General features: G+C 31.0%; 3 protein-coding genes across 3 annotated transcripts; all 3 read left to right on the forward strand.

Annotated features, from left to right (window-relative positions):
• Nucleotides 1-5,759: 5,759 nt before the first annotated feature.
• LOC143921665 (putative cytochrome P450 313b1) lies at nt 5,760-6,261 on the forward strand. Its single transcript, XM_077445019.1, has 2 exons — nt 5,760-5,963; nt 6,089-6,261. The coding sequence occupies exons 1-2, from the start codon at nt 5,777-5,779 to the stop codon at nt 6,259-6,261; spliced, it is 360 nt and encodes a 119-aa protein (XP_077301145.1). The 5' UTR covers nt 5,760-5,776.
• A 5-nt stretch (nt 6,262-6,266) lies between these two features.
• LOC143921761 (cytochrome P450 4d2-like) lies at nt 6,267-10,320 on the forward strand. The gene is made up of 8 exons (XM_077445145.1): nt 6,267-6,359; nt 6,433-6,621; nt 6,688-6,757; nt 6,841-7,028; nt 7,114-7,235; nt 8,025-8,271; nt 8,365-8,544; nt 9,669-10,320. Exons 1-8 carry the CDS (start codon nt 6,320-6,322, stop codon nt 9,830-9,832), a joined length of 1,200 nt encoding a protein of 399 aa, XP_077301271.1. The 5' UTR covers nt 6,267-6,319; the 3' UTR covers nt 9,833-10,320.
• A 1,566-nt stretch (nt 10,321-11,886) lies between these two features.
• Nucleotides 11,887-26,961, forward strand: LOC143921666 (cytochrome P450 4g1-like). The gene is made up of 20 exons (XM_077445020.1): nt 11,887-12,528; nt 13,444-13,550; nt 13,621-13,711; nt 13,785-13,973; nt 14,040-14,109; nt 14,183-14,370; nt 14,446-14,567; nt 18,077-18,323; nt 18,399-18,578; nt 18,657-18,796; nt 23,021-23,216; nt 23,289-23,395; nt 23,477-23,567; nt 24,498-24,683; nt 25,602-25,671; nt 25,739-25,929; nt 26,014-26,141; nt 26,216-26,462; nt 26,539-26,718; nt 26,792-26,961. The coding sequence occupies exons 1-20, from the start codon at nt 12,348-12,350 to the stop codon at nt 26,959-26,961; spliced, it is 3,081 nt and encodes a 1,026-aa protein (XP_077301146.1). The 5' UTR covers nt 11,887-12,347.
• Nucleotides 26,962-27,781: the final 820 nt, after the last annotated feature.

Genomic DNA, 27,781 nt, shown 5'->3' on the forward strand with positions numbered 1-27,781 from the left:
CGTTGATAGAGTTGTTCCCAGAGGAAGTCTACTTCCAACACAAATTAAATTCTCATGGAATAGAGGGGACAATTTAGCTAATTTACTGCTACTGGGAATTGGATGTCCCTTGCTCAGCAAACGATATTCCAATGGAAATGATTCCATTTGCGATAACCTTATCAAATTATTTAAAGCATCTTTTAATTCGAAAGCGGACGGTTCGTTATTTTCTTTAACGTTTAATTGTTTATTCCTTAGTGGCCGACGAACATATGATAAAACTCGAAGGAGTCTTGGAAGATGAGAATATTTATCTATCTAATTATTTTCCCTCACAAGGGTAGCGTTAGTGACTACCCTTCTCTCTGGAAGATCTATTGTGATCTCAGGAGGTCTTCGAGGCCATCGTGATTCATCTAATTTCAACCAACTAGGGCCGTCCCACCATAACGAATTATGATTTAATTGTACATTTTTATTTTTCTCTGCTATTTGAATCTGTCGGTACATCTGCTTAATATCCGCAGTAATCACGTATTTATGGAGTCGAAAGTTGAGTAGTAAACTTAACAAATCTGATTGGACACTAGGTCCCACCATCAAAATATTATTTAGTGAGATATTGGACGTTGTCTTTGCGGACGCATCAAAAACTACACGATATTTAGTGGTAAGGCTAGACTCCTTAACCACGACGTGATGAGGTAAATAACAATGAACCTCATGTGCCTCCGGAGGTTCACACTCTGACATATGTCCTAAATTTATGTACTCTTCTAAAACTTTATTGTATTCCATTTTTAAATTATTATTGGCTAAAAAACGTCTTTCCAAAGTTTTGTGTCTTTTCTCCGCAATGTGCAATGAACTTCCTAATACTACCGGGGAATTTTTATATGGTAAAGCTACACAAAATCTACCGTTTTTATCTCGTGATGTGTGTGCTTGGAAATGTTCCTCACATCTTTTCTCCTCAAGAGATTGATGTTTTACCATAGGAACCTGGTCGATCATCCAAAAGTTTTGAATGTGACTGTCTAATTGACTTAAGCCTATGTGGCTCTTCCCTGGAGCATTATTTACTTCGGGATATGGACCAACTATTGTCCATCCGAATTCGGTATCCTTTAAGATAGGCATACCTTTTCCTAACTGGATGGTTCCTGCTTTCATAGCATGAACGCAAATCTCGGCGCCGAGCAAGAAATCGATTGGCGTCGGTTTATTCCAAAGGGGATCTGATAACTTGATTCCCGCTGGTATTGAAATTAACTGTTGATCCAGTTTCACAGTTGGAATTTCGCCAGTAATTTCTGGTAATACCAAACACAACACTTTGGTTGAGTAATTAGTGGTTGAAGACCTTATGGTCACCTTGGTGATGTGACGAATGCTACTTTCTTGATTAGCGATACCTACAATTTTTTGAGAGATTTTCTCTAATTTGAAGTTATTCTTCTTAGCGAAAGATGTGGTAACATAGTTGACTTGTGAGCCGGAATCTAATAATGTGCGACCCTTAACGACCGTTCCATTGGACGTTATAATGTCTACTTGTACCGTCGGTAAAATTATCTCCCTTTGAGAGAAATGAGTAGAATGAGCATTAATTGACTTCCTTCCCGTATTATTGGAACTAAATGTATCGTCCTGATGCAACAAAGTGTGATGGTTTTGTTTGCACCTTAAGCAATTATAGTTAGACTTGCAATTTGTTATCTTATGCGATGAATTTAAACATTTAAAACACATGTTATTAGATTTAACGAATTCATTTCTTTCCATACTGGATTTTGCTTTGAATTTATCACATTTGCCTATGAAATGATTATTTCGACAGAATGCGCATGCGTTTACCTTACTTGATGGGTTTTTGTTCGCGACATGAGTTCTCATGATTCTTTGACGACTATGAGGGAATTCCTTCACCGTAGTTACAGATGCAGTAGATTGTAATACATTACATCTATTCTGCAAGAATGTCTCTAAACTTTCATATGGTGGCATTTCTCTGCTAACCAGCGATATTTCCCAGTCTCTTACTATATTAAAAGGTAATTTCCTTAGAACTAAACATGTTACCCATGGATCTAAAATTTCTCTCGCGTAACCCAACGATTCAATGTTTTTAATACACACTGTTACCTGATTCAATAGATTTCTCAATTCGATATGTGATTCTCTTGTGATTAATTTTAAGTCACAAAGTGAATTAATCCTAGTTTTGAGATTAAGTCTTGGTAAATTATATTGCTTGTCTAAAATACTCCAAGCTATTTCGTAATTGTCTGAGCTAATATCTAAACCTGATACAGCTGCCAAAGCGGGACCGATTAAGGATTGATGCAAATATTGCAATTTCGTGACATTCGAATATTCCGTTTTGTTTCCTATTATATTCTTAAAAGCTTGTTGAAACGATTGCCATTCAGATGGATCTCCCTGAAATGTGGGAATGGTTAACGTCGGTAACTTATCTCTAGCAAATTTAATTGTTGCTTGCTCTACCTTTAGTTTACTATCTTGAAAGGATTGGCAATCTAATGCTGCTTTAAGATTTTTAACTGTTATTGTAATTGCATCGTACTCTTCGTCTATTTTGGCCGCTTTCGGTATGTCTGTAAGGTTATCTAAATATTCGTAATGGAGTTTTCGGACATAATCGTATGCTTCTTTAATGGTTTGATACTGTCCTTCATCTAATTCGGAGGATTTATCTATTTTTCCTTTTAGTCTTTGTACCGCGCCTGAATACCTTAATTCTATTGACGTCATTATAACTTCTACTTTATTTTCCTTCGCTAATATTTCTATCGATTGAGTCTGACTTCGAGTCTGATGTATTCTAGAGCTTGACCTGTCTCTAATAGGTTCTACGTCCCTAGTTGGATTTCGACCTTTATGCGACTTGGAAGTCGAAGCTTCTATTTCCTCGTTTTCAGCACTTGACATTTGTTTCAGAAAGTTGCACTATTTCGTCTCATAAATACAGTTGTTCTCTACTATAGCTGTCAATTGAACTATTCGTAGAGATAAGGTAATAATATTCAATGATTAACCGTGAATCTTAATATTCTACTTTAACTATTATCACCAGAATCTATCCAACATATTTTGGAAGAAATTACAACCCTAAATTGGTGGGTGCTTGATTTAAACCACTTTGGGGCTACAAGTCTTGTGATTTATTTTAAATCACCACTGTTTCATCACACATTATGAAACAAAGAGATCTACCGATGTATGAATATGCCGGTATGTACTTGATTTAATCCACTTTGGGGCTACAAGTGTAATTCCACATTTATCGTGGAAGGGGGGGGGGGGGAGGGTGTTTCTACACACATTAAGAAACAAAGATCTACCGATATGAATATACCGGTATGTACTTGGTTTAAGCCACTTTGGGGCTACAAGTATAATTCCACATTTATCGTGGAAGGGGGGGGGGGGGAGGGTGTTTCTACACGCATTAAGAAACAAAGATCTACCGATATGAATATACCGGTATGTACTTGGTTTAAGCCACTTTGGGGCTACAAGTATAATTCCACATTTATTGTGGAGGGGGGAGGGGGGAGAAAGTTTCTACACACATTAAGAAACAAAGAGATCTGCCGGTATATGAATATACCGGTATGTACTTGGTTTAAGCCACTTTGGGGCTACAAGTATAATTCCACATTTATCGTGGAAGGGGGGGGGGGGAGGGTGTTTCTACACACATTAAGAAACAAAGATCTACCGATATGAATATACCGGTATGTACTTGATTTAATCCACTTTGGGGCTACAAGTATAATTCTCCACGTGCTTTGCTAATTTTACACTACATCTGATTTTACACTTTTAATACGAAATTCGATGCGACCGATGAAACATTCCTTCGTAGCGCGATATTATTTTATACAATCGCGTTAATTAATTGTTATACTTTAAAACATATTTTAAAACTGACCTACCCACATGATTGCCTTTTGAACAGATTGCCTGAGATTGAATACATTCACTTACTTGAATATCCTTTACGATGTTTATGTGATCGTTCCGATAATTTTGGATTACCTCTGTGTCCCATGCGTCTTTGTAGGTTATGTTTTTATTTATATATTTTCTGCGTCAATCACGCGGTCATGTACCTCTGTACATCAATCAATATATTGCTGAAATAGAAGCAAACATGTTATTAGTATTGGAAAGGTATGGATAGTAACAAAGGAACGATACCGATTTCTTAATTGACATCCATTTTTTCTCGACCACGTTTTTTCCTATTGGTTTGTCCGTTTGGTGTTGTGGCCTAGGTTACTGGTGTCCGGTTCGAAGTGACCATCATGGAAAAGACTTCGATAATGGTTTGATGTAGTTTATTGAAATGTAAAATTTGCACGTGGTGGGCCAGCGGAGCGTACGGAACACAAGCTGTCCGTACGCCGTCTACTCGGTGACTCTCTGTCGACCGTCGCGTATTTCCGCTTAGGCCGACACTAATGCCAACTCGTCAATAATGCCAATCGACAATCAGTTAATAAGACTGTTTGCCACACGTCATTACAAAAGTCGGAACAATATGCTTAAAGTGGTAGCTGTATACTTGTTGCGGAATTTGGAATTTGATTCAGATTTGAATTATGCTGATATACCACTGGTTGCTGACGTTTCAGTCAGAAGTGTCATAGGATATCATGTTACTATCAAAAAAAGAAATAGAGATAATTGAGTATGTGCAAAAAAAAACATGATATAATTTTTCAATTTGATACAAATGTTTGTAAATAAAATTTGAAATGTGCAAATAAATTATATTTTAATATATGTATATGTATGTGTGCACGGGAGCTAAATGTTATTAACAAGGATGTAGACTTTGAGTCGTGGAGTCGTAGTAAAAGGTTTTTATTAGTTTTATTTAAATTAATAGTATTATGGAATGCGTCAATTAGAGTCTCTAATTTTATTAAAGAAAATCATCAAATAAATTGACGTTTAATAATTTCTTCATTGTAAATAAAATCATTGGTTTTTAATTCAATTGATTTGTTTGTGTAAGAAATTCATACACATACACTAATAATGAATATACTTTTTATTAATACCTATTTCATTAAAAATAACTCAATAGTGTCAGTTCTCGCGTGTCTGTTAAATTAATAAATACCAACCCTAACAACCTAATCTTAAATGAATCGGGCCAACCCTAACTTAACCTAACCTGACCCTTAAATAAATAAGTGTTGGCTGCTAAGATATGTTTTTTTTTTTAATAAATGCCGACCCTAAAAAACTAATCTTAAATGAATAGGGCCAACCCTAACTTAATCTAACCTAACCTGACCCTTAAATAAATAGGTGTTGACTGCTTAGATTTAAGATGGGCGACGCACTATCATCTAACTGTCAAAAATTATAATTTATTTAACTTATCATTTATCTGATCACTTATTTAATTAATTACTGATCGAAAAAATGCTATTTACTATTTGAAAAATTAATATTTACTGATCATTTATATTATTTAACTGATCACTAATCATAATTTTTAACTGATCATTCTAATTAGTTTTAACCGACCAAATAATTAGTTCCCGGCAATTAGCACATATAAATGCATTTGTATGTACAACAATAACCTGCTTCTATTGTGACACAATAATAAGTAGAAACCAATTCAGTAAGTCCTCAAAGCTATAGCTTTCTAGTCGAATACATAAGAGATCAAAGGTATGTATGTTCATAGTATTTATATTAAAAAATCTGAAAGTATCCGAATAATTAAATGGAATAATTGTAGAACATGGAAATATTTGACACCAAATACTCTGAAGTACCAAAAGTATTACTAGCAGTTTTGCTCGCTTCTTGGTTATATTGGTTGTGGACTAGAAGGAAGTTTTATTATGCTTCATCGAAATTACCAGGTCCTTTGGCAATACCATTGTTGGGTAATGCGATACAAATTGGAGCGTTTGGAAATGGTCACGGTATGCAAATGAGTTGAATGAGTTTTTAAACCCAAAAATTTATTGATATTTATACCGGACAAAACTTTGATGAAAATAAAAGTACATAAATATATACTTCATATGCTTAAATTTGTTTTTTTTAGAACTTGTCGAACGTCTATACAATATGAGTAAAAGATATCCAGGCCCGTATCGGATTTGGGGAGGACTAGATTTACTCATTTTGATTTCAGAGCCAGACGATTTAGAAGCAAGTCATTCTACATACATTCAATTTAATTCAATTAAAATTTTATCATATATAATATGTATTTAATTGACAGGTAATACATACACTGAAAGACAATTTAAGGAGAGACAAACGATACGACTTGATGAAGCCTTGTATTGGCTCAGGAATACTTTCTACTACAGGTAACTCATAAAGTACTATAAATACTAATTGCGTTCGGAATAATCACTTTAACAACAATAACTACTTAATAAGGACCGTTATGGAAAAAGCATCGACAAATTGTAAATCCAGCTTTCAATAGGAGAGCTCTAAATTCATATCAACACATAAATGATAAGCATGCTAAAAATTTAGTAAAAAGTCTGATGAAATTTTGCGACACTGGCAAGCTTACCGATGTAATTCAATATTGCAAGAGATGTTCAGGAGACGTATTCGCAGGTAGAATTTGCATACATTATTTGAAATATTGATTATAATTGAGATATTAATCCATGTCAATTTTAGAGGGATTATTTGAAGTAGAGATGATGTTTTATAAAGGAGATAAAGATCATGTATTAAGTTTCACCAATGAGTATGTCTTCAATGTTGATTCTCTTTTGTAGTGTATATTTGTATGTATGTATTTAATGATTAATTCGACAATTTTTTTTTCAGTATCACAGAGTTGATACACGATAGGATGACAAAATTTTGGCAAGAGTGGGACTTTACATACAGATTGAGTCAAAATTTTAAAATTCAAGACATATATCTGAAAGAATATAGGAAAGTATTTCACACTTTGATCAAAGAAAAAATTAGAAAATACACACAAAAGAAGCAAGATGAAAATTTCGATCCAAGTATAGCTTATTATTGATGGAAGCTTTTATCGCTAAAACTTTTTACGTTTGATTGTTACATACATATTGTTTTCGTTCACTTCAGGCGAAATCCAGGAGAATTTGCAGAAAAATCGTACAGTTTTTGAAACTCTATGTGATGCGATGATTAACGGACAAATTGAGGAGCAAGAAATTTTAGACGAATTTGATAATATTTATAATCCGGTATTATTATTTTTTTATATAAATTTAATTAATTAATTTTTGGGACCTCTCTTGACAAAATCGCAAATTGTTGGTAAAAAATCGATTTTTTTTCTGAATGGAAAAATTTGCACTTGGAGACATCTATGAAACAGATCAAGAACTTTATTAAAAATAATCGATAATAAAGTTACACACTTATTTATATGTGTATAAAAACCTTTAGTTAGAAGAAATAAAGATCCGTATGAAATTAGGATGGGATGAATTTGGACGAATGATTGCAGTTTTTAAATCAAAAATGCCCCTTTGCCTGAAGAAAAAGATCTTCGATAAATGTGTTTTGCCAGTGATAACGTATGGATGTGAAACTTGGACATTGAGCGCCAAATTTTTACACAGAATCCAATGCCAATAAGTATGGAACGTTGTATGCTTGGCATACAACGGAAAGACAGTAAACGGAATACGTTGGTGAGAATTATGACAAGGGTTGGGGATATAGTGGATAGAGTAAAGAGATTGAAAGGGCAATAGGTGGGCCACGTAGCTAGAAGAATGGACGAAAGGTGGACAAAAGAAGTGCTAGAATGGTACCCGAGAGAATACAAAAAGGTAAAAGGAAGACCGCATGGAAAATGGGTGGATGAAATTAGGAAAATATGTGGGATGAGATGGATGAGAGTTGCGCAAAACAGAGACGAGTGTTGGAGAGGCCTTCATCCAGCAGTGGAAGGCGAATGGCTTTAGATGATGATGATGAAAGCCTTAACTTGTGTAACTTTAGTTAAATTTATTATTATATTTTAGGCAATGGATACAACATATTCCGTAATCGGATTCTTCATGATGATATTGGGCATGCATAAAAATTGTCAAGACAAACTTTGGAACGAAATCAAAGAATTCTACAAATACGACATGGAAGCCAAAGTCGAAACGGAACACTTGTGCCATTTGCCATATTTAGAAATGTGCTTTAAAGAATTGATGCGATTTTTTCCAACAGGACCAGTCGTCACCAGATACGTCAAAAAAGAATTCAAACTCAAAACGAGTACGTATCAATCGAAGACTATTCATATTGTATGTATATTTCCATGGAAATTTCTAAACATTATTTACATATAATTCAATTCCTTTATTTCAGGAGACATAACCATACCAGCCGGAACTCACCTGATCCTATCGTACTTCATAGTGCATAGAAACCCTGAATATTGGCAAAATCCAGACAAATTCATGCCAGAGCGATTTTCAACCGAAAACGCAAAAAACCGTCCAAATTTTGCATACGTTCCCTTCAGTCTTGGGCAACACAGTTGTATAGGTATATTGGATTTTGATTCAATAATCATCGAAAATTATATGAATTTTCAACAGTTTTATTTTTATTAATATGTACGTGGTTAATAATAGATGATTTTTTTTCGATTATACAAAAATTCAAAGATTCAATCACTGATCAAGTTTTCATAATCTAGAAAAAATGTGTGTGGGTGTGTCTGTGTATCAATAAATTTAATAAACCGGGAGTGGGATTTTTCCTCTTAAAAAGGTAAAAAAATTTTACTTTTACTCTAGAGAATCAAGGATTTTTATGTTTTTCTCAGAAATCTTTTGATTTATTGAATCGAAATTCCATATCTTGCAATTTAAGTTATACATAAAACTTGGTGAGCACCCGTCAACCGGAAGTAGGATTTTTTCCTCTCAAAAATATTCAAAACTCAAAAATGGTTTGACCACACAATTTTTTCCACACCCCTGAACGTATCAAGCTGAAAATTTATATTTGTATAATTTATGAACGTTGATAAGCATTCGGTCAGAATTCGTAAACCGGAAGTTGTGATTATTTTTTAACCAATATTTCATTATTTTATTTTGCCCTTTTGAATTAATTTCATCTTCTTGATATTTAATGTGTATAATATTTATAGTGATTTTATTAAAACTATTATATTTCGGTACTACAGGTAGTACAAAATAGACTACCGGTAATACCGAAAGTCGAATTTTGATCAAAAACCTGTACAGAGGCGATTGATTGATGAATAATATGTAAATATACCACAATATATGTATGTATGTACATATTATATTATATATAAACGTTATAGTTTTTGGTCTGAATTCGTAAACCGGAAGTTGTGATTATTTTTTAAACAATATTTCATTATTTTAATTTAATTTTATCTTTTTGATATTTAATGTGTATAATATTTATAGTGATTTGAACAAAATCCGACAACCGAAAGTAGAATTTTTATCTTGTGTAAGATTCCTTACATTTGCGCTCAATTTGTATCAAAAACGCTCTTATAGCCAGTATGTGTGAACGTCTTTGTATGTTTAATTATCGAATTTTTATTTTTATCCTTCTTTTATTCCTCAAATACATACATAGATAAAGTCGTGGGTTGGTCACATCCGATTTTTTTATTGTTTTAGGACAACGCTTCGCAATGGACATGTTGAGAACAGTGGGCGTACATCTGATTAGAAATTTCGAATTTCATTCCGATCTAACAATGGAAGAACTCAAATTGAAATCGGACTTTTCAACTCGATCGGCTTTGGGATATAAAGCAGTCATTTCAAGACGAAAATATTAATACAATTTTTTAGAAAACAATTTTATTTGTCTATGTACATATATAATAAATTGAGGTAGAAGAGTAAAATGCTTAAAATCTGTACGTGTATGTACTTATACTCGGGTACTTTGAGATGCGGTGGTTTAAAGCTTTGCGCTAGGTAAGCTTCTTAGAATGCTTTCAACGTTTCATCGCCGTACTTGTCATTGAAAATTCCTTTTGTCTCGCAAATGTAAAAGAAAATCAATCGTTATTTACACACAACGAGAGAGAGAGACAGAGAAAGACGCTTAGGCATAAACATACATAAATAATTTATGGCAAAAAATAATTAATAACGTTCTTATTGTGCCTCGCAAACGTACCCATTTGTGCGCAAGCAAACGCATTCGAAACAAATTACAGTCACGCGTCAAATGTACATAATTGTACCTATACACGCTTCGACGATTTAATTTTATTCAATTCCATGCAAAGTACACGTATTTCAAACGAGTTTTCAATAAAAAAAATACAAACCTAGATTTTATTTATTATTATAAAAATATAGTTTTACTTTATATCTCAAAATTTTTTGTACTAGCAACCTTTTATGTAATTTTATGTTTGTATTGTAAATTTTTATATATTTGACACCATATATATACATGTAATTTTAGAGAATATGAGCCAGGGATGGTTTGACTGAAAGTTTTTCTATATCTGATGATTTTATTCCCGAAATAATTCGTTATAATCTGATTTTCATTTTCAACTCTCTCATATCTCAATATTGATGACTATATAATTAACTTATTTTTTCATATTATTGTATCAAAATTTAAAAAAAAATAACATATTTACATCGTACGATCTTTGCATTAGGTCTCATACAGACCAGAGTTTGTAATTATTTGATCAAATTAATTATTAAATGTTTAATAATTAATTTGATCAAATAATATTAATAATTCAAATTTTAAATATTTCCTAAAAAAATAAAAATAATGAATTGTTATCTTAATATTATTATTATTCTTGAATACCAATTGTTATGAAATATTAAAAAAAAATGCCCAAATTGAAGTTTTTCTTATTACTATCATATTGTCTATGTTTATGTATAGGTTCTAAGGATTCCAAAAATACCAAAATTTGTCACAATTAAATATTTGAAATTGTTGCATCACTATCGGCAGTACCGGTAGATACCGGTATTGGTTTCGTTAAGCTATTATTGCAATAAAATTCAATTTAATCAATAATATTCTGTTAATTAACTGTAGGTTAATTATTGATTGATCATTTTTGATGATTATAAATCAAGTACTTCAATTAATTTTTAGTTTTATTCAAATCATCAGAAGGCAAAGATCGAAAATCGAAAGATCTTAAGTCGAAAGATCAAAAAAAAAGGGTACATACTTACTTAATTTGCGCGAGCAGGATACAACAGGAGCAAGAGGAACAGGCTTTTCCTCCCGTATTAATGTGCGCGCGCAGAATAATATTCTCTATGAAGTTCTCTATGTATAATAAAATTAATTGCTTTATTTGATTTGCAACATGACGAATTTGTTTTGTAAAACGACGAATTCGATTTGTAAAATGACAAATTTGATTTGTAAACTGACGAATTTGATTTGTAAAATGACGAATTTGAAGTTTAAAAACTGTATCAAGGAAAATCGAAAAGTTTTAAATGAAGACAATCGAAAGGAATACAAACGTGATTTATTATTATTATTATTGATTTAAATAATACTTTAATATCATTGAGTAATAATTTTATTACTCAATGATATTAAAGATAATTTACGTTCATAATAATAATAATACGCAGCAACAGCAATTTTACATAACTTAATAGGAAAATAGTCTCGATTATCAAATACATAGTTACAAAAAATTTGATATAATATTAGAATTCATGGACATACAAAAAATTTAATATAATATTAGAATTCATGGACATCGTCTTTTATGTATATACATACATATGTACTCGTATGTATCAGTTTATCGGACATTTTCCTGTAACCTTTTTATGTTGATGGTGCATATTAATGCATGATCTCAGAATAATGATGAGCAATTCGAAGAATGATACGTTTATATATTGACAATTAGCTATGGATATGTTCCCAATATTGACTTTACAAATTTGAGAATATCTACTTTGTGGAAAAAATATACATTTACATCCATGTATACATATTTCGCAAGTAAATAAACTAGAATCTTAACAAATATCGAGAAATTGAAAAACGTGTTATTTGTGATATGCAAATGTAATACCTACTTCATTAGTCTTCGGACCAAAGTTTGGCAATCGTCTAATCCATTTCAACGGCAAACGTTGCCTTGACATCACGCTGTTATTATAATCATAAATAGACCTGTAATAAACCTGTGTACCATAAAACTGCTTACAAAATAGTGCTTCCACATATTAGTTAACAAACATCAGTCACACGGAAATCTCTAGTATTAGTTAGTTCAAGAGTTCAAATGTGTTCCGTGCTGAAATCTTAAAAAAATCATTTAAAGCAAAATGACAATATTGGAAAATAAAACTTCAGTTGATATTTTATTAGCAATTGTGTTCGCTTATTGGATTTATTGGTTGTGGAAGAGAAGGAAGTTGTATTATGCTTCATCAAAATTGTCAGGTCCTTTAGCATTACCATTGGTGGGAAATGCTATACAAATTGGAGCATTCGGAAATGGTCATGGTATGTACATATGTTTGTATATAATTTTTTTTATTACATGACTTTTTTAATTTATGTAATCTAAATTTCCATTAATTTCGTTTCATTTAAAAATGTTTATCATGCTCTTTCTTGTTTTTTTTTTCTTATTTATATATTTTTTCTTTTCGCATGAATTATATTTTTGTTTAAATGTGGTCACAGTGTTGTTTTGGGCAACTGCAAAAACAATGTGGCAAAAAATTCTTTAAATTAAAAATCTAAATTAATACTATCCATGTTATGCATTCTGTTTATTTCATTTTTTTACTTTACCTACTATTATTATAATGCTATTGCTTTTTTATGATTATTTATAAATATAATTTTGACTGTATATTGTTTTTTCTCTTCTCTGCTATATTTTCGACCATTCTAGAGCATTAGAGATTCCTGTAATTCCACAATGGTCCAAACATCAATAAAAATAAAAATAAATATTAAATTCAATGCCTATTGATACTTCCAAATTTGTATGTAGTCAAACATGACTTTCGAAATATGAACACGTCTCATCATATTCGCCATGTTAAAAGTAGATTTTTTTCTTTAATGTCAAAAAAAGTACATTGTAGTTATACAGGTGCTACTAAGCTAAGTTCAAAATGACAACTAATTAGAAAAATATAAGCTTTTGAAACCAATAAGTAAGTGAAACTCTTAATTACCACCACGGATGTGATATGAAGGACTGGACCATGCATTAATCGGCATTTTAACATAAACAATTAAAAATGAAATAAAAAAAACATAAGACTTTGTCCAGAAGTATGTGTCATTCTAAATGTTCTAAATGATATGATCTATCATTTCTTTAAGGCCTAGCACTTAGCTTCATAACACCCTGTATTTATACATACTTTATATGCCTAAAAATGAACTAAATGTGTTTTTTAGAAATAGTCGAACGTCTACACAAGATGAGTAAAAAATATCCAAGTCCGTACCGGATTTGGGGAGGACTAGATTTACTCATAGTGATTTCAGAACCAGACGATTTAGAAGCAAGTTCATTTTACATTCAATTTAATATAATTAAAATTTTATCACATGTAACATATATTTAATTGACAGATGATATATATGTTGAAAAGTAATTTATGCAAAGACAAACGATACGATATGATGAAGTCTTGTATTGGCTCAGGAATACTTTCTAGTTCAGGTAACTCATAAAGTACTATAAATACTAATTGCGTTCTGAATAATCACTTTAATAACACTAACTAATTAATTAGGACCGATATGGAAAAAGCATCGACAAATTTTAAATCCAGCTTTCAATAGAAGAGCTCTAAATTCATATCAATACATAAACGATAAGCATGCTAAAAATTTAGTGAACAGTCTGATGAAAGTTTGCGACGATGGAAAGCTTATAAATGTAGTACAATATTGCAAAAGATGTTCTGGAGACGTATTCGCAGGTAGAATTTGCATCTTTTGTTTTAAATATTGATTGAAATTGAGATATTAATATACGCTAATTTTAGAGTCATTATTTGAAGAAGAGATGATGTACTATAAAGGAGATAAAGATCATCTATTAAACCTCACCACTGAGCAAGTCTTCAATATTTACACTGTTTTTGATTTATTTATTTATTGATTTAATCCAATTAAATTATTTTTTCAGTATAACTGAATTAATACACGATAGATTGACGAAATTTTGGCAAGAGTGGGACTTTGCATATAGTTTGAGTAAAAATTGTAAACGTATAAACCTTTATCTGAAAGAGTATCGGAATTTCTATCACACTTTAGTCAAAGAAAAAATTAAAAAATACGTACAGACGAAAGAAGATAAAATCAACAATTCAAGTATTAATTTTTATAATTTACATACTTAAATTTAAATATTGATCAATTCAGATTATCGTATTTGTTTCATTTTAGGTAAAACCCAGGAAATTTCTTCAAAAAATCGCTCAACATTTGAAACTCTATGCGATGCATTGATTGATGGGAAAATTAATGAGCAGGAAATTTTGGATGAGTTTGACAATATTTACAATCCGGTATTATTATTTTTTATTTTAATGTGTTAAATCTATAAAAAGGGTCTCTTAGACTGGTGGGGTGGTGGCCTCATGTTGAGGGCTTTAAGGGTCAAATTCCTTGACCTTTAAAGCGGGCTTAGTTTCATTAAAACAAATCAATTTACATGTTGATGACTACAGCTCAAGCCGGCAAATGCACGTAAACATCAACAGGAAAAATATTATTTATTACATTCTATATCGGCAAAAAAAAAAAGAAGATTTTAAAAATTGCGCCTTTGCAAACGCTCTTTTTTAGCTAAAGATGCCCATTTAATTGCATATGTTCGATATGTCGCGGATAATAATATATTAGAAGATATATTATTTTACAAACAAAATAAGACCATTGAAATTTTTAATATAATAGACAGTTTTGTTGAAGAAAACGACATAAAGTGAAATAATTACGTCGTGAACGACATAAAATAATAATTGGACTGTGTACCGACGGAGCTCACTCAATGTCCGGACACAAAGCAGGTCTTAAAGCATTGATCAAAAAGAAAGCACCACATGTTATCTGGACACACTGTATGATTCTCAGAGCAGCTCTATTGTCAAAAAATATGAGCGAAGAACTGAACAGCATTTTTACAAAAGTTATAAAAATTATAAACTACATTAAGAATAGTCCTTTGAGAGCAAAGCTGTTTGCAAAGCTGTGTGCTGATATGGAAGCCAATTATACCTCACTTTTGTATTATGTAAGTTCGCTGGCTATCTCGTGTAAAAATGATTCTAAAGGGTGTTTGAACTCAAAGAAGAAATAGCAACCTTTCTCGAAGAAAACCATCATGAAGAGGCACATTTGTGGACGAACGATAATTTTATTGTTAAACTTGCCTATTTGGTTGAAATTTTTGGAAAATTGAGCGGTTTAAATAATTCAATGCAGGGATCACAAATAATTGTGTAATAAACCACAGCCAATATTGAAGCAAGTAAAAATATTTTTACCGACCACTTGGATGTTTTAGTGCTGCATTTTTCTAATTATTTCAAAGACCTTGATTTCTCAAAGTTTTCGTGGATACAGAATCCATTTAACTACAATGAAGAAGACGAATTCGAGCTGACAACCATCGAAAAATAAAAATTGATAGAATTATCATGCTATAGCTCACTAAAACAAAAGTTTCAAAATGAAACCATAATTAAATTTTGGATGAATCTTAGTGGAGAGTATGAATCTTTGTATTGCAAAGAAATGCAAGTGCTGCTACCGTTCGTAACGTCTTATTTATGTGAAACGGGCTTTTCGGCACTAGCTGCAATGAAAACCAAATATCGAGCCAGGTTAATAGTCGAAAAGGAGTTACGAGTGGCACTCTCCATATTGCCCCCAAGATTTGATAAACTTTGTGCCAATAAACAACAACATCCTTCGAATTCAATTTTGATGTGTTAGATGTAGTTTAATTAGTGATTTAATATAAAAATAAATATATGTACGTGTTTGTATAAATGTTATAGCAAAACCTTTTTATTATTCTGTCTATTGTAGAGCTCAGTATTCTATTTTTAAATATAGGTTTATTATTTAAAACGTGTCTATATTATTATATCTATTAAAAAATAAAAGGTAGGGAGGCGCGGAAAAAAATTTTTTTAGGGAGGCGTAGTAGCATAAAGTTTGGAAACCGCTGCTATGGAGAATCGAGGTTTTTTATGTTTTTCTCAGAAACCTTTTGGTTTATTGAACTGATTTTTACTTTATCTATGTACGTAGTAACAATAGATGAAGTTTTGTGATCATGCGAAAATTCGAACTCGAGATTTTGACTGATTCGTACTCAGAATCGATTACTGATCACGTTTTAATGATCTAGAAAAAATGTGTGTGTGTGTGTCTGTGTGTGTGTCTGTGTACTTTGGGGATTTTTTCAACACCGTTAGTCCTATCGAACCGAAACTTAGTATCGGTTAATGAAATTCTTATATACACTACGTAAATTTTTTTCAAATTTTTAAGTTGACCGGAAATGGTACCTCCCCTTATAGGTGTCCTCTTTTTTTTAAGTTTTTGAATTCAATTTTCTCCCAAACTACTAACTGAATCGGACTGATTTTTTTTTACATGCACTAGAAATAATAATTTTAATAATTTCATATTTTTTAAATATTTTTATCTGAACCGGAAGTAGTACTTTTACTCTAGAGAATCGAGGTTTTTTATGTTTTTCTCAAAAGCCTTTTGATTTATCGAACTGAAATTTCATATCGATCAGTTAAAGCTCAATACCAAGTTATGTATAAAATTTGGTAAGCGTCCGTCGACCGGAAGTGGCAGTTTACTCTTGTTCGATTTGTCTTCCACTATTTTTTTCGACCTCTTAAACATGTGTGGTCTTCACGAAAAAATTCAAGTATAATTCTTGTATCAATGTGATTAAAATAAAAAAAAAATCACTTAATTTAATAAACCGGAAGTGGGATTTTTTCCCTTCCGGAAGCATCCGGAAGGAAGGTCAAAAATGTTGTCGCCTGGATCCTGACCACACCCCTGAACGTATTAAGCTGAAAATTTATATTTATATTCTTTATGTACTAACTTAAATTTGGTAACGTTTTGGTCAGAATTAGTAAACCGGAAGTAGTATTTTTTTTAAAAACAATATTTCATTATTTTTTCATTATTTTATTTTGACCTTTTAAATTATTTTAAGCTTCTTGATATTTATTGTGTATAATAGAAATAGTGATTTTAAGTAAAAATAAAAAATAAAACCACCAAATTTAATGAACCGGAAGTGGGATTTTCTCCTATTAGAAAGGTCAAAAATGTTGTCGCCTGGATCCTGTCCACGCCCCTGACCGTATTAAGCTGAAAATTTATATTTGTGTTGTTTATGTACTGACTTAGATTTGGTAACGGTTTGGTCAGAATTCGTAAACCGGAAGTAGTATTTTTTTTAAAAACAATATTTCATTATTTTTTCATTATTTTATTTTGACCTTTTAAATTATTTTAAGCTTCTTGATATTTATTGTGTATAATAGAGATAGTGATTTTAAGTAAAAATAAAAAATAAAACCATCAAATTTAATGAACCGGAAGTGGGATTTTCTCCTATTAGAAAGGTCAAAAATGTTGTCGCCTGGTTTTTTAGTATAATATTGTATTATTTTTTATTTTTCTTATAATTTCTTGTCATTGTATTATTATTATTATTCGAATTTTTTAATGAATCTTGTTTACATGTTTCCGGCCATAGGGCAACCTGTAAAGTCATTCAGGTCTGAATTTAATTTAAAAAATAAGGAAGCAAGTCGATTTTGCCTTGTACACGTCTAAAACAAGTATAAACGTGCTGCAAATGACCGGTACTGTATAGAATGAATGGAAGTAGTCTTTTCCGTGCAGTAATATGCCGAGTTGTTTAATATAAACGAACTTTCATTAGTATTTAAATGAACATATGTAGCATATACGCTTGTTATATCGTCAACAACTATCGATTTTTAATTAAAATATAATATTTAAGGCAATGGACACGACATATTCTCAAATAGGATTCTTCATGATGGTATTGGGCATGCACAAAGATTGTCAAAACAAACTATGGAACGAAATCAAAGAATTCTACAAACACGATATGGAAGCTAAAGTTCAAACCGAGCACTTGCGCCATTTGCCATATTTAGAAATGTGCATCAAAGAATTGATACGACTGTTTCCCACAGGACCAATCGTTACCAGATACGTCACAAAGGAGTTCAAACTAAAGACAAGTACGTATCGATTGAAGTTTCTGCGTATTTTAATATTTGCACACTAGCTATGTAGCCCCTACAACCATATTTCAGGAGATGTAATCATACCTGTCGGAACTTACCTTGTGCTTTCAACCTTCATATTACACAGAGACCCCAAATATTGGGAAAACCCGAATTCATTCATGCCAGAGCGATTTTCAGCTAAAAATACAAAAACTCGCCCACAATCAGCATATCTTCCATTCAGTCTTGGGCAACATACTTGTATAGGTAATTTTTTATTCAAAAGTCACCGTAAATCATGTTATTCTTTTTAATAGTATTTTATTAGAATGCATTTTATTCTAGGACAACACTCCGCAATGGACTTATTGAGAACAGTAGGCGTATATCTGATTAGAAACTTCGAATTTCATTCAGATCTGACTATGGAAGAGCTCAAATTGAAATCGGACATCTCGATTAGATCAGCTTTAGGATATAAAGCGGTCATTTCGAGACGAATATACTAATAATAATGAGAACCTATAAAGCGAATATTATAAAATATAGAATGAAAAAAAGAAAAGGTTATAGACGTTTAAGCAATTAAAATCTGACATAGCGAGAGGGTGGCGAAAAGGGAAAAAACGATCGCAACAGTATAGACAATTGCGGCAATGTGGACAATAGTTTTTTCAAACCTCTCTATTACGATTATTTTTCACCATCATTTCATTTCCACATATATTGATGAACAAACCGAGCAAAATGGCAATGTTTGAAAACGATCGGATAAGAACCCAAATTTCGTCCGACGAAAAAATCGAAAGTGAAGTAAGAAGAGGCTAGTACTAAGTAGTAATAAAGATTAATGTACCTTTCTCGGTTAAAAATCAGGCTTCCAATTGTAGTAAAAGATTTTCATCGTACATTATATCCATTCCAGAAGATTTTATATATCTGAATCTTTTAAGCTTTATTTATGCCAAGGTTATTTTATGCCAGTACAGCTCAATATGGCAACTGCACGTAAGCAGCAGCATGAAAAAAAAAATCTTTAGTACATTATATATGGACACATTCATATATTCTGTAATGTATACGTGGCATATTCGAAACAGCAGTAACCGACACGATCTATTCATATTTTACAGCAGCATATGTCACCGAATGTAACGTGGAGATTAGGTGATTGGTGCTCGTTCACCTGATCTTGGGTTCGCACCAAAAATTCCTCGACGTATGAACAAGCTGTATACAACAACCAATAAGGACTCGCGACTCATTGACCAATGATGTCTCTGTGCGGAGAGAACCCGATAGGTATAAATACTAGGCGGTTTTGGTCCCTGCTTCATTCGAAGCTAGTAGGCTGACGGATCAATAACAATATACTACTTCTCGACTACTGCTGCGTCTTTCACTCCGATCTTGGAAACCCCTATATATGTACGTCGACGCTACAGTATCAAACAGATTCGGTTTTATTTGGCCACTATAGAAATATTTAAGCATGACGTGAAGTCACTGTATTAACGAAAGTGCTATCATGCATGCGCATATGAATATTTTCGGAAACTTACATACATTGTGACAATATTGACGATATGAATACATATGTATTATAATGTACAAGCTGATTTTACCTTGCACTCGTCCAATATAAATATGAACGTGTCGAAAGAGTGTGGTGCTGTATAATATGAATATAACTAGTCTTTTCTGTGCAGTGTTGTGCCGAGCTGCTGATGTACAATACTGGATAATATAAACGGACCTTTAGCCGTCTAAATGAAGGGATTATTTTATTTTAAATTTTTAAATGAAACTCATCTTGAATGAGATCATGCATAACCTTGGCATTCAACTTTTTGCAAAGAGAAAAAATATAAAAAGAGTATAATATTAAGAGTGCTTTATTTATTAGTATATACACATGTACATATATTTGCATTTACATATATATTTTGTTATATATATTGTATTTTATTATATATTTTGATACATTTGTTATATATATTGTATTTGATTATATATTTTGATACATTTGTTTATATATATATATATATATATATATATATATATATATATATATATATATATATATATATATATATATATATATATATATATATATATATATATATATATATATATATATATATATATATATATATATATATATATGTATATATATATATATATATATATATATATATATATATATATATATATATATATATATATATATATATATATATATATATTGTATTTGAAGATTGAAAGGATTTTTTTATATTTTTATTTTTATAAGTCGAATCTACATATGAAACTTCCCAACTTTATTTTGGATTTTAATCCCAACGTACAAAATCAAATTTTTGTTCCATCGATGCAATAGTTATTTCAAATAAAAAATTAAAATACGGTTTAGATGATTTTCGTAAATTAAAATCAACCAGCTGATGACAGACTTCCATCCCAGATCTACAACCAAAACACCACACTGAATATATATAATTTACAGCACGAGATTTTCCTTGTAATTAGAAACATTTACATATTGAATTAGCAGCATGTATTGTTCAAATAACACATAATTCTCACAATGTACATGGTTACGTCATCAAATAACAATATCTAGCGGATGAAGCTTAAAAGTCACACTAGCAATACAATAAATATATTTGTTACTATTTAATACTAGCAAATATTCGATAACAGATTGATTTTATCATTTCTGTTCCTAATCAAATTTTTACCATCTTCAACAGTGTAATTTTTTTGCTAATTTTCATACATACGGGTTTCTCATGGCAATACAATTTTCTTTTAAAATATACCTCCCTCCCTCCGTTATTTAAATTGTAGTGAGAACTTGTAGGAGCTACATATATATATGTATGTACATACATATATTGGTTAATTCGTTCACTATATCAGTCAATCAACATTCTGTACTTGCACTGTTTATTTTATTATGTATTTTTAGTGTCTTCACAGGTTACCCTAATATGATACTATTACTAAATAATATATACATGGAATAATAACATAGACAAGAATATACACAAAATAATACACACTTTATATTTTAGTTCGAAAAATTGGGAATTAATTACCAATGCAGGTAATTAATTCCCAGTTCACTACAATGGTCAAAATAATAAAGAATGACTAAAAAAGAAGATGAAACGCACAAAAACAAACAATATTTACCTTGTCATAGAAACAAAAATAAACTTTATAAAATTTAAGTTATATAGTTTATTTTATTTAGTGGGTAGGATTCATGTAATTTACAAAACGACGAGGTACAGTGTGTATTATTAATATTGACTCGAATTTTATTTATATAAATTCTCAAGTTTATTTAAGAAGTGACGTTTAAGTTTAAAATTCAATTTTTTTCATAATAATTTCATGAAAATCCTTGTGGGGATTTTTCTGACAAGCTCATAACAATTTCAGGAATTGGACGTAACTAAAAAAATATATGTACATTATACATATATAACATAGATATTTATATGTTTGTTTATATATATGTATATGAATATATGTATGTACGTTCACCATTTACAACAACTATTTAATAAACTGGATGTGGGACTATAGAAACGTATAGAAACGTCTGAGCAAAATAATTTGTATCCTTTATGTACTAATTTAGAGTTGATAGCCCTTTGGATAGAATTCGTTAACCGGAAGTAGTATTTTTTTTAAAACAATATTTTATTATTTAATTTTGACATTTTAAATTATTTCTATCTTATTATTATTTTTATTTTATGGAATTTATATTAATATAAGCAATGATTTTTTTTTAAAAACCGGTTGTTTTAGAATCTTATAGAATATTATTTACTAATAAAACTATTTTGAATAAAAATTTCTAAATTTAATTTTATGTTTTTTTCTTAATATATTTTTCTTCAACATGCACCTTTTTTTAATTTTATTCTTTAAAAAAATTAAGAGGGGGGGGGGCTGAAAACCAATCTGCCTAGGGGCGCCATGTACCCTCGGGCCTGGCCTGGTAAGAACACACTGAATCGCACAGAATGAATGTGTTCGTGGTTTCCAAATGTGAGAGGCGTGCCTTCATGCCATTGTTAATTCGTACAATTATATTATTTCGACAAGTTTCTCCTAGATTTCTTCAAATATGGCAATCACTCTTATCGATCACTGTCAAACCCATAACAATACAAATATAAAATATCACCGAAAACACCTCTGAGGGTTTAAACCATCTAAAAAGAAGCATGTGACGCATAGCACTGTGTGTGTCTGCACCTTTATATTTCCCAAATATACATAGTACATCGTCTCCGGAGTACATCGACCGGAGACCGGATTATATAATTGTCTTTGGCCATGAAGGCGTATTGGATTGAAGGCGCATTAAATAAAAAATAAAATAAAATACATATACATACTGATTCTAAATATGTATGCATATAAAAAAAAAGTGAAACTTTTACGAATAGCAAAAGAGAAACAGGTTTGACGAGATCTAAAAATATTTTATTATTTCTTACCGAATCAATAAATAGGCTTTGATCCGCATTTTTTGAGCAATCTTATATTGAGTGGTGTTACCGAAGCATCGCATGTTTATTAATATTTAAATATATATATATTGATCGTTTATCCTTATTCGTTATATAATATTATAATAAATCGTTTTGCTGAGGACAAGTGACATTTTTAAATAAACGATGAAGTTATTGGACGCTTTAGTCGACGAGTTCAGAACATCGATATTATTCAGAATTTTGATACTTTTTCTTTTGACAATATTTTTGGGAATAATGTGGTCCAGGAGGAAGCTTTATGCGCTGTCGTTATATCTGCCAGGACCAATGGCTTTTCCAATACTGGGAAATACTTTGGATCTGGAAATTTTCACAAATCAAAAAGGTTTACAATTATAATATGTCTTCAAAAATAAACTTTCATACGTTCAATACAACTTTAAATTAATTCTCATAGAAATTATGAACACGTTGGTTAAAATGAAAAAAAAGTACGGCGAAATATTTAGAGTTTGGTTGGGTCCCGAATTGAGCATAGTACTTTCTGAACCGGAAGACGTCGAGGTATGGATTATCAAATTTTAAATACTTTACACTACATTTATTTAAAACAGTTTAAACAATATCAAATTTTGCTTTATTTAGACTGTTTTATTGAGCAAAATTGCAGCATCGAAAGGACCTAAATATGATTTGTTGAAAACGGTCGCAGGTGAAGGCCTTTTAACTTCTTCAGGTAAGTTTCACTTTTTCTTTGTACGCAATAACAATAGATAAAGCTTTTTAATAACAAGAAAATTCAACCTCGAGATTTCGACAGCTCTGACTCAGAATGGATCACGTTTTCGACGTTTCCATGATTTTTAAAAATGTGTCCGTATATTTTGGAGATAATTCGAACACCGCTGATCCGATCACACTGAACCTTTGTATCGGTAAATAAAATTCTAATCGTAACATTTTAATCGTTGATTTTTCTTCAAAATTAAGGCTTGACGGGAAGTGTAACCGTTGAACGAAATAAGTTAAAATGTTTTACTGCAATATGAATGATTAATTTCATACAATAATATTTTTATCTCAACCGGGCGTTTTTGTATAGGAGTTTTGAGGTGTTTTATATTGTTTTCTGAAGCCTTTCAGTGTATCGAATCGAAATTTCTTACCTATTACATATGTAGTTTCAGCTTATCAAATAAGACAATGACTTTAGTGAAGATCCATCAACTGGAAGTGGTAGTTTACTCTTGTCCGCTTTTTCTTATATATTTTCGACCCTTTAAATATGTGTGCTCTTCACGAAAAAATTACAGTATTATTATTGTATAAATATGATGTAAATAAAAAAAAATTAACGAATTCGATGAAACGGAAGTGCGATTTTTTCCTCTTAGAAAAGTCAAAAATGTTGTGACCACATGATTTTTTCCACACTACTGAACGTATCAAGCTGAAAATGTATATTTGTATTTTTTTATGTATTCACTTAGAGTTGATAAGGTTTTGAATATAATTCGTAAACTGGAAGAAGTAATTGTTTTAAAAACAATATTTCATTATTTTATTCTGACCTTATAATAATCTCTATCTTCTTCATATTTCTATTTTTAGTCTGAAACGGAAAACAGGATTTTGAGTAATTTCACGACCAAATTTTAATTTGCAGGTGATTTATGGAAAAGACATAGACACATCCTAAATCCTTCGTTTAACAAAATATGCATAAAGTCTTATTTTGTCATTCACAACAAACACGCCAAACATATGTCCGACAATATGGCAAAAATGTGCAATAAAGGACTCGTAGATGTTGCTCCTCACAGTCTTAGATGCACAGCTGATACAATAACAGGTTTGTTTTCTTGATAATTTAATACTTATTACAAATATGCCAAAAAACATTAAATTGTACTCAGTTTTAGATCACTGAGTTGTATACTATAATATCATAAAAAAAACCTAACCATAAATTCGTTTATACCGAGTTGACACGATAGGAGTGTATCCAGACCGAGTACGCTGATTTAATTACTTGAACATTGCTCGTACGTTAATCGGACGATGCCACGTTACGAGTAACCAAATTAGTAGACACGGTCTGGGTGCACTCGTATCGTGTCAGTCCGGTATTAACGTAAAATGATACGTAATACATGTTTCCTATGACGTAATACAAGTTATTGTGTGTTATACATACATATTAGTGTCTCTACAGTTGCCCAAAACAAAAATGTGGCCACACATTTAAATAACAAAAAATTCACACGAAAAATAAAAAAAGCAAATAAGAAAAAAACGTGATAAACATGTTGATCAGGTTGAGGCAGTGAGTTTGTGTATATGAATACATATTATGTACATACATATGTATGTAACAGCGTCAATTGCAAATTATTTGATACCTTTCGAAACAAGACCATTTGCCATTTGAATAAACAAGTCTATGATAACTTTTAATACACTCATATACATATGTATGTATATATGGGCTAATTTGACGCTTACTAAAGATGAATATGGTACGATAAATTCGATCAGATTGATACTTTTTAGACCGCAATGACGATAACATATAGCAATATAAAAATCGAACCATTTTTTTCCCTTAAATGCAATTAACCTATGAAGTTGTGAAGACACGCACGTTACGGATGTAAATTATATTGCGTTTCCTTTGAGACTTACTTAAGGGGCGTATTTCATGGTAAATGCAACTATTTTTAACTATTTTCAAATCAGCTGGTTTCAATTTACATATTTTTAATTTCAGAAGCCGTATTTGGTGATGATAATAGATTCTACGAAGGCACCAAAGACGATGTTCTGTACAAAACTCCTTCGTAAGTTCACTAATTCTGCAACTTTTAGCAACGAAACTTTTGTTTAAATTTAATTAATTTCGCAAAGATTGATAGCTCTGCTACATGAGAGAATATGCAAAGTTTGGTTGCTGAGCGACTACATATATAATAGAACCGCAACTGGAAAATTTTTCGCAAAGGAAAGACACGCATACAGAACGTATTTCGACAAACGCATCAACGACAAAATGGACGAATACTTGAAAAATCGCGAGCAAACAAATGAAAATTCGCGATGTATTCGAAACACTCTTTAATCATTTTATTTATAAAAATGAATACAGAACATATGCTAAATTTTATTGCATTATTATATTTTAGACGACTATGATAACGATGACCACAATATGAACTCAAAAAACAGTCTTGAAATTATGATGGAAGCTGTACTAGCCGGTAAATTTTCCAGACAAGAAGTTATCAACGAATTTGATAACATTTATAACCCCGTTAGTATAATATCCATAAGAATACTTTAAATTTCAAAATAAATTAATAAAATACAAACCGCTTCATTTTGCAGGGTATGGATACTACGTATACGACGTTATGCTTTTTCATTGTAATGATAGCCATAAATAAAGAGCATCAAGATAAAATATGGAATGAAATCAAAGAAGTATTTGCTGGTGATATAGACGCACCTGTAACCCCAGAACATTTGCCGAAATTGAAACACCTGGAAATGTGCTTGAAGGAAACTACGAGGCTACATCCCACAGGACCCACACAAATGAGATATTTGGAAACTGATTTGGAATTGAAACATAGTACGCAGAATACTTGTATTAAATTAATTTGAGATGGATTCGACGCTACTCTAATGATCAAATTACAATATTCCAGGAAAACTAATTATACCCAAAGGCGCTTCACTAGTATTGGCCACTTATTCGCTTCATCGAAATCCTAAATACTATGAAAATCCCGATAAATATGAACCTGAAAGATTTCTTCCGCAAAATTCTAAACGGAGACCGCAATACGCATTCGTTCCTTTCAGTGCTGGATTGAGAGATTGCATAGGTATATACATATTTATATTATTAAAAAAATAATTAAAAAAATACGTGGTTATATTTAAATATACTAATTTTAGGACGGGTCTTCGGATATGATATGCTTAAAGTGGTAGCCGTATACTTGTTGAGGAATTTGGAATTCACTTCAGATTTGAAGTACTCTGATATACCATTGGTTGCTGACATTTCAGTCAGAAGTGCCATTGGATATCATGTCACAATCAAGAAGAGGAATAGAAATGATTAATCATTGGATTACAATATTGAATGTATTATTTATGTAATATTATTTAAAAATTATTTCTTATGTAAACGTATAAAATTAAATATACATATAATCAAATTATATGCATATTTAACACATGAGCCAATTATTTTCAATACAATTTCTAAAAATATGAGAAACGATTAAGGGTTATATACTTATATTATTGTTTTTCAGTCAAATAAACAACACGAATTCGGATTGATTTGTAATTCAACCTATTGAATCTCTATTAAGAAGTGGCTAATTGATTTATTGAAATAAAAATTGGCTTCGTACCTAAAATCAACGATTTTTTAAATATTTATATTATTACAGGAAATGAGCTCGAAAATGTTGTAATGCAACAAATTATTTGCAAAAAACGAGCGACATCTGTGTATAAACAAAAATGTATGTATGCATATTTGTATTTTTTTTAATCCTTTTTATTATTACTAAATTATGTTCACAATACATCTTATATATTTTAACAGCTACTGAGCTACGATCATTTTCTATTTTATAAATTTTTTTGTTAGTAATTATAGTGTTATATTATATTATTTTAATGTTATAATGTACATCATAATTGGAAAAAAGAACTCAAAAACCTATTCACAATTCTTATAAATGCTCATGATACATTTTAAACAAAATATTAACTAAAGCCTCTCTTAAGTTAAAGATCTAAAGCAACTGGGTGTGTTCAAAATTATTTTTAGGGATTTATTTTGTATTATTTGGAGCTTGGAAAGGTTAGTATTGGAAGCGTTACTCCATACAGGTTCAGCAGAGGTTAACATATTTGTATAATATATTA

This window comes from Arctopsyche grandis, chromosome 13, assembly GCF_051622035.1.
Source record: "Arctopsyche grandis isolate Sample6627 chromosome 13, ASM5162203v2, whole genome shotgun sequence".
In the NCBI taxonomy this organism is placed as follows: domain Eukaryota; kingdom Metazoa; phylum Arthropoda; class Insecta; order Trichoptera; family Hydropsychidae; genus Arctopsyche; species Arctopsyche grandis.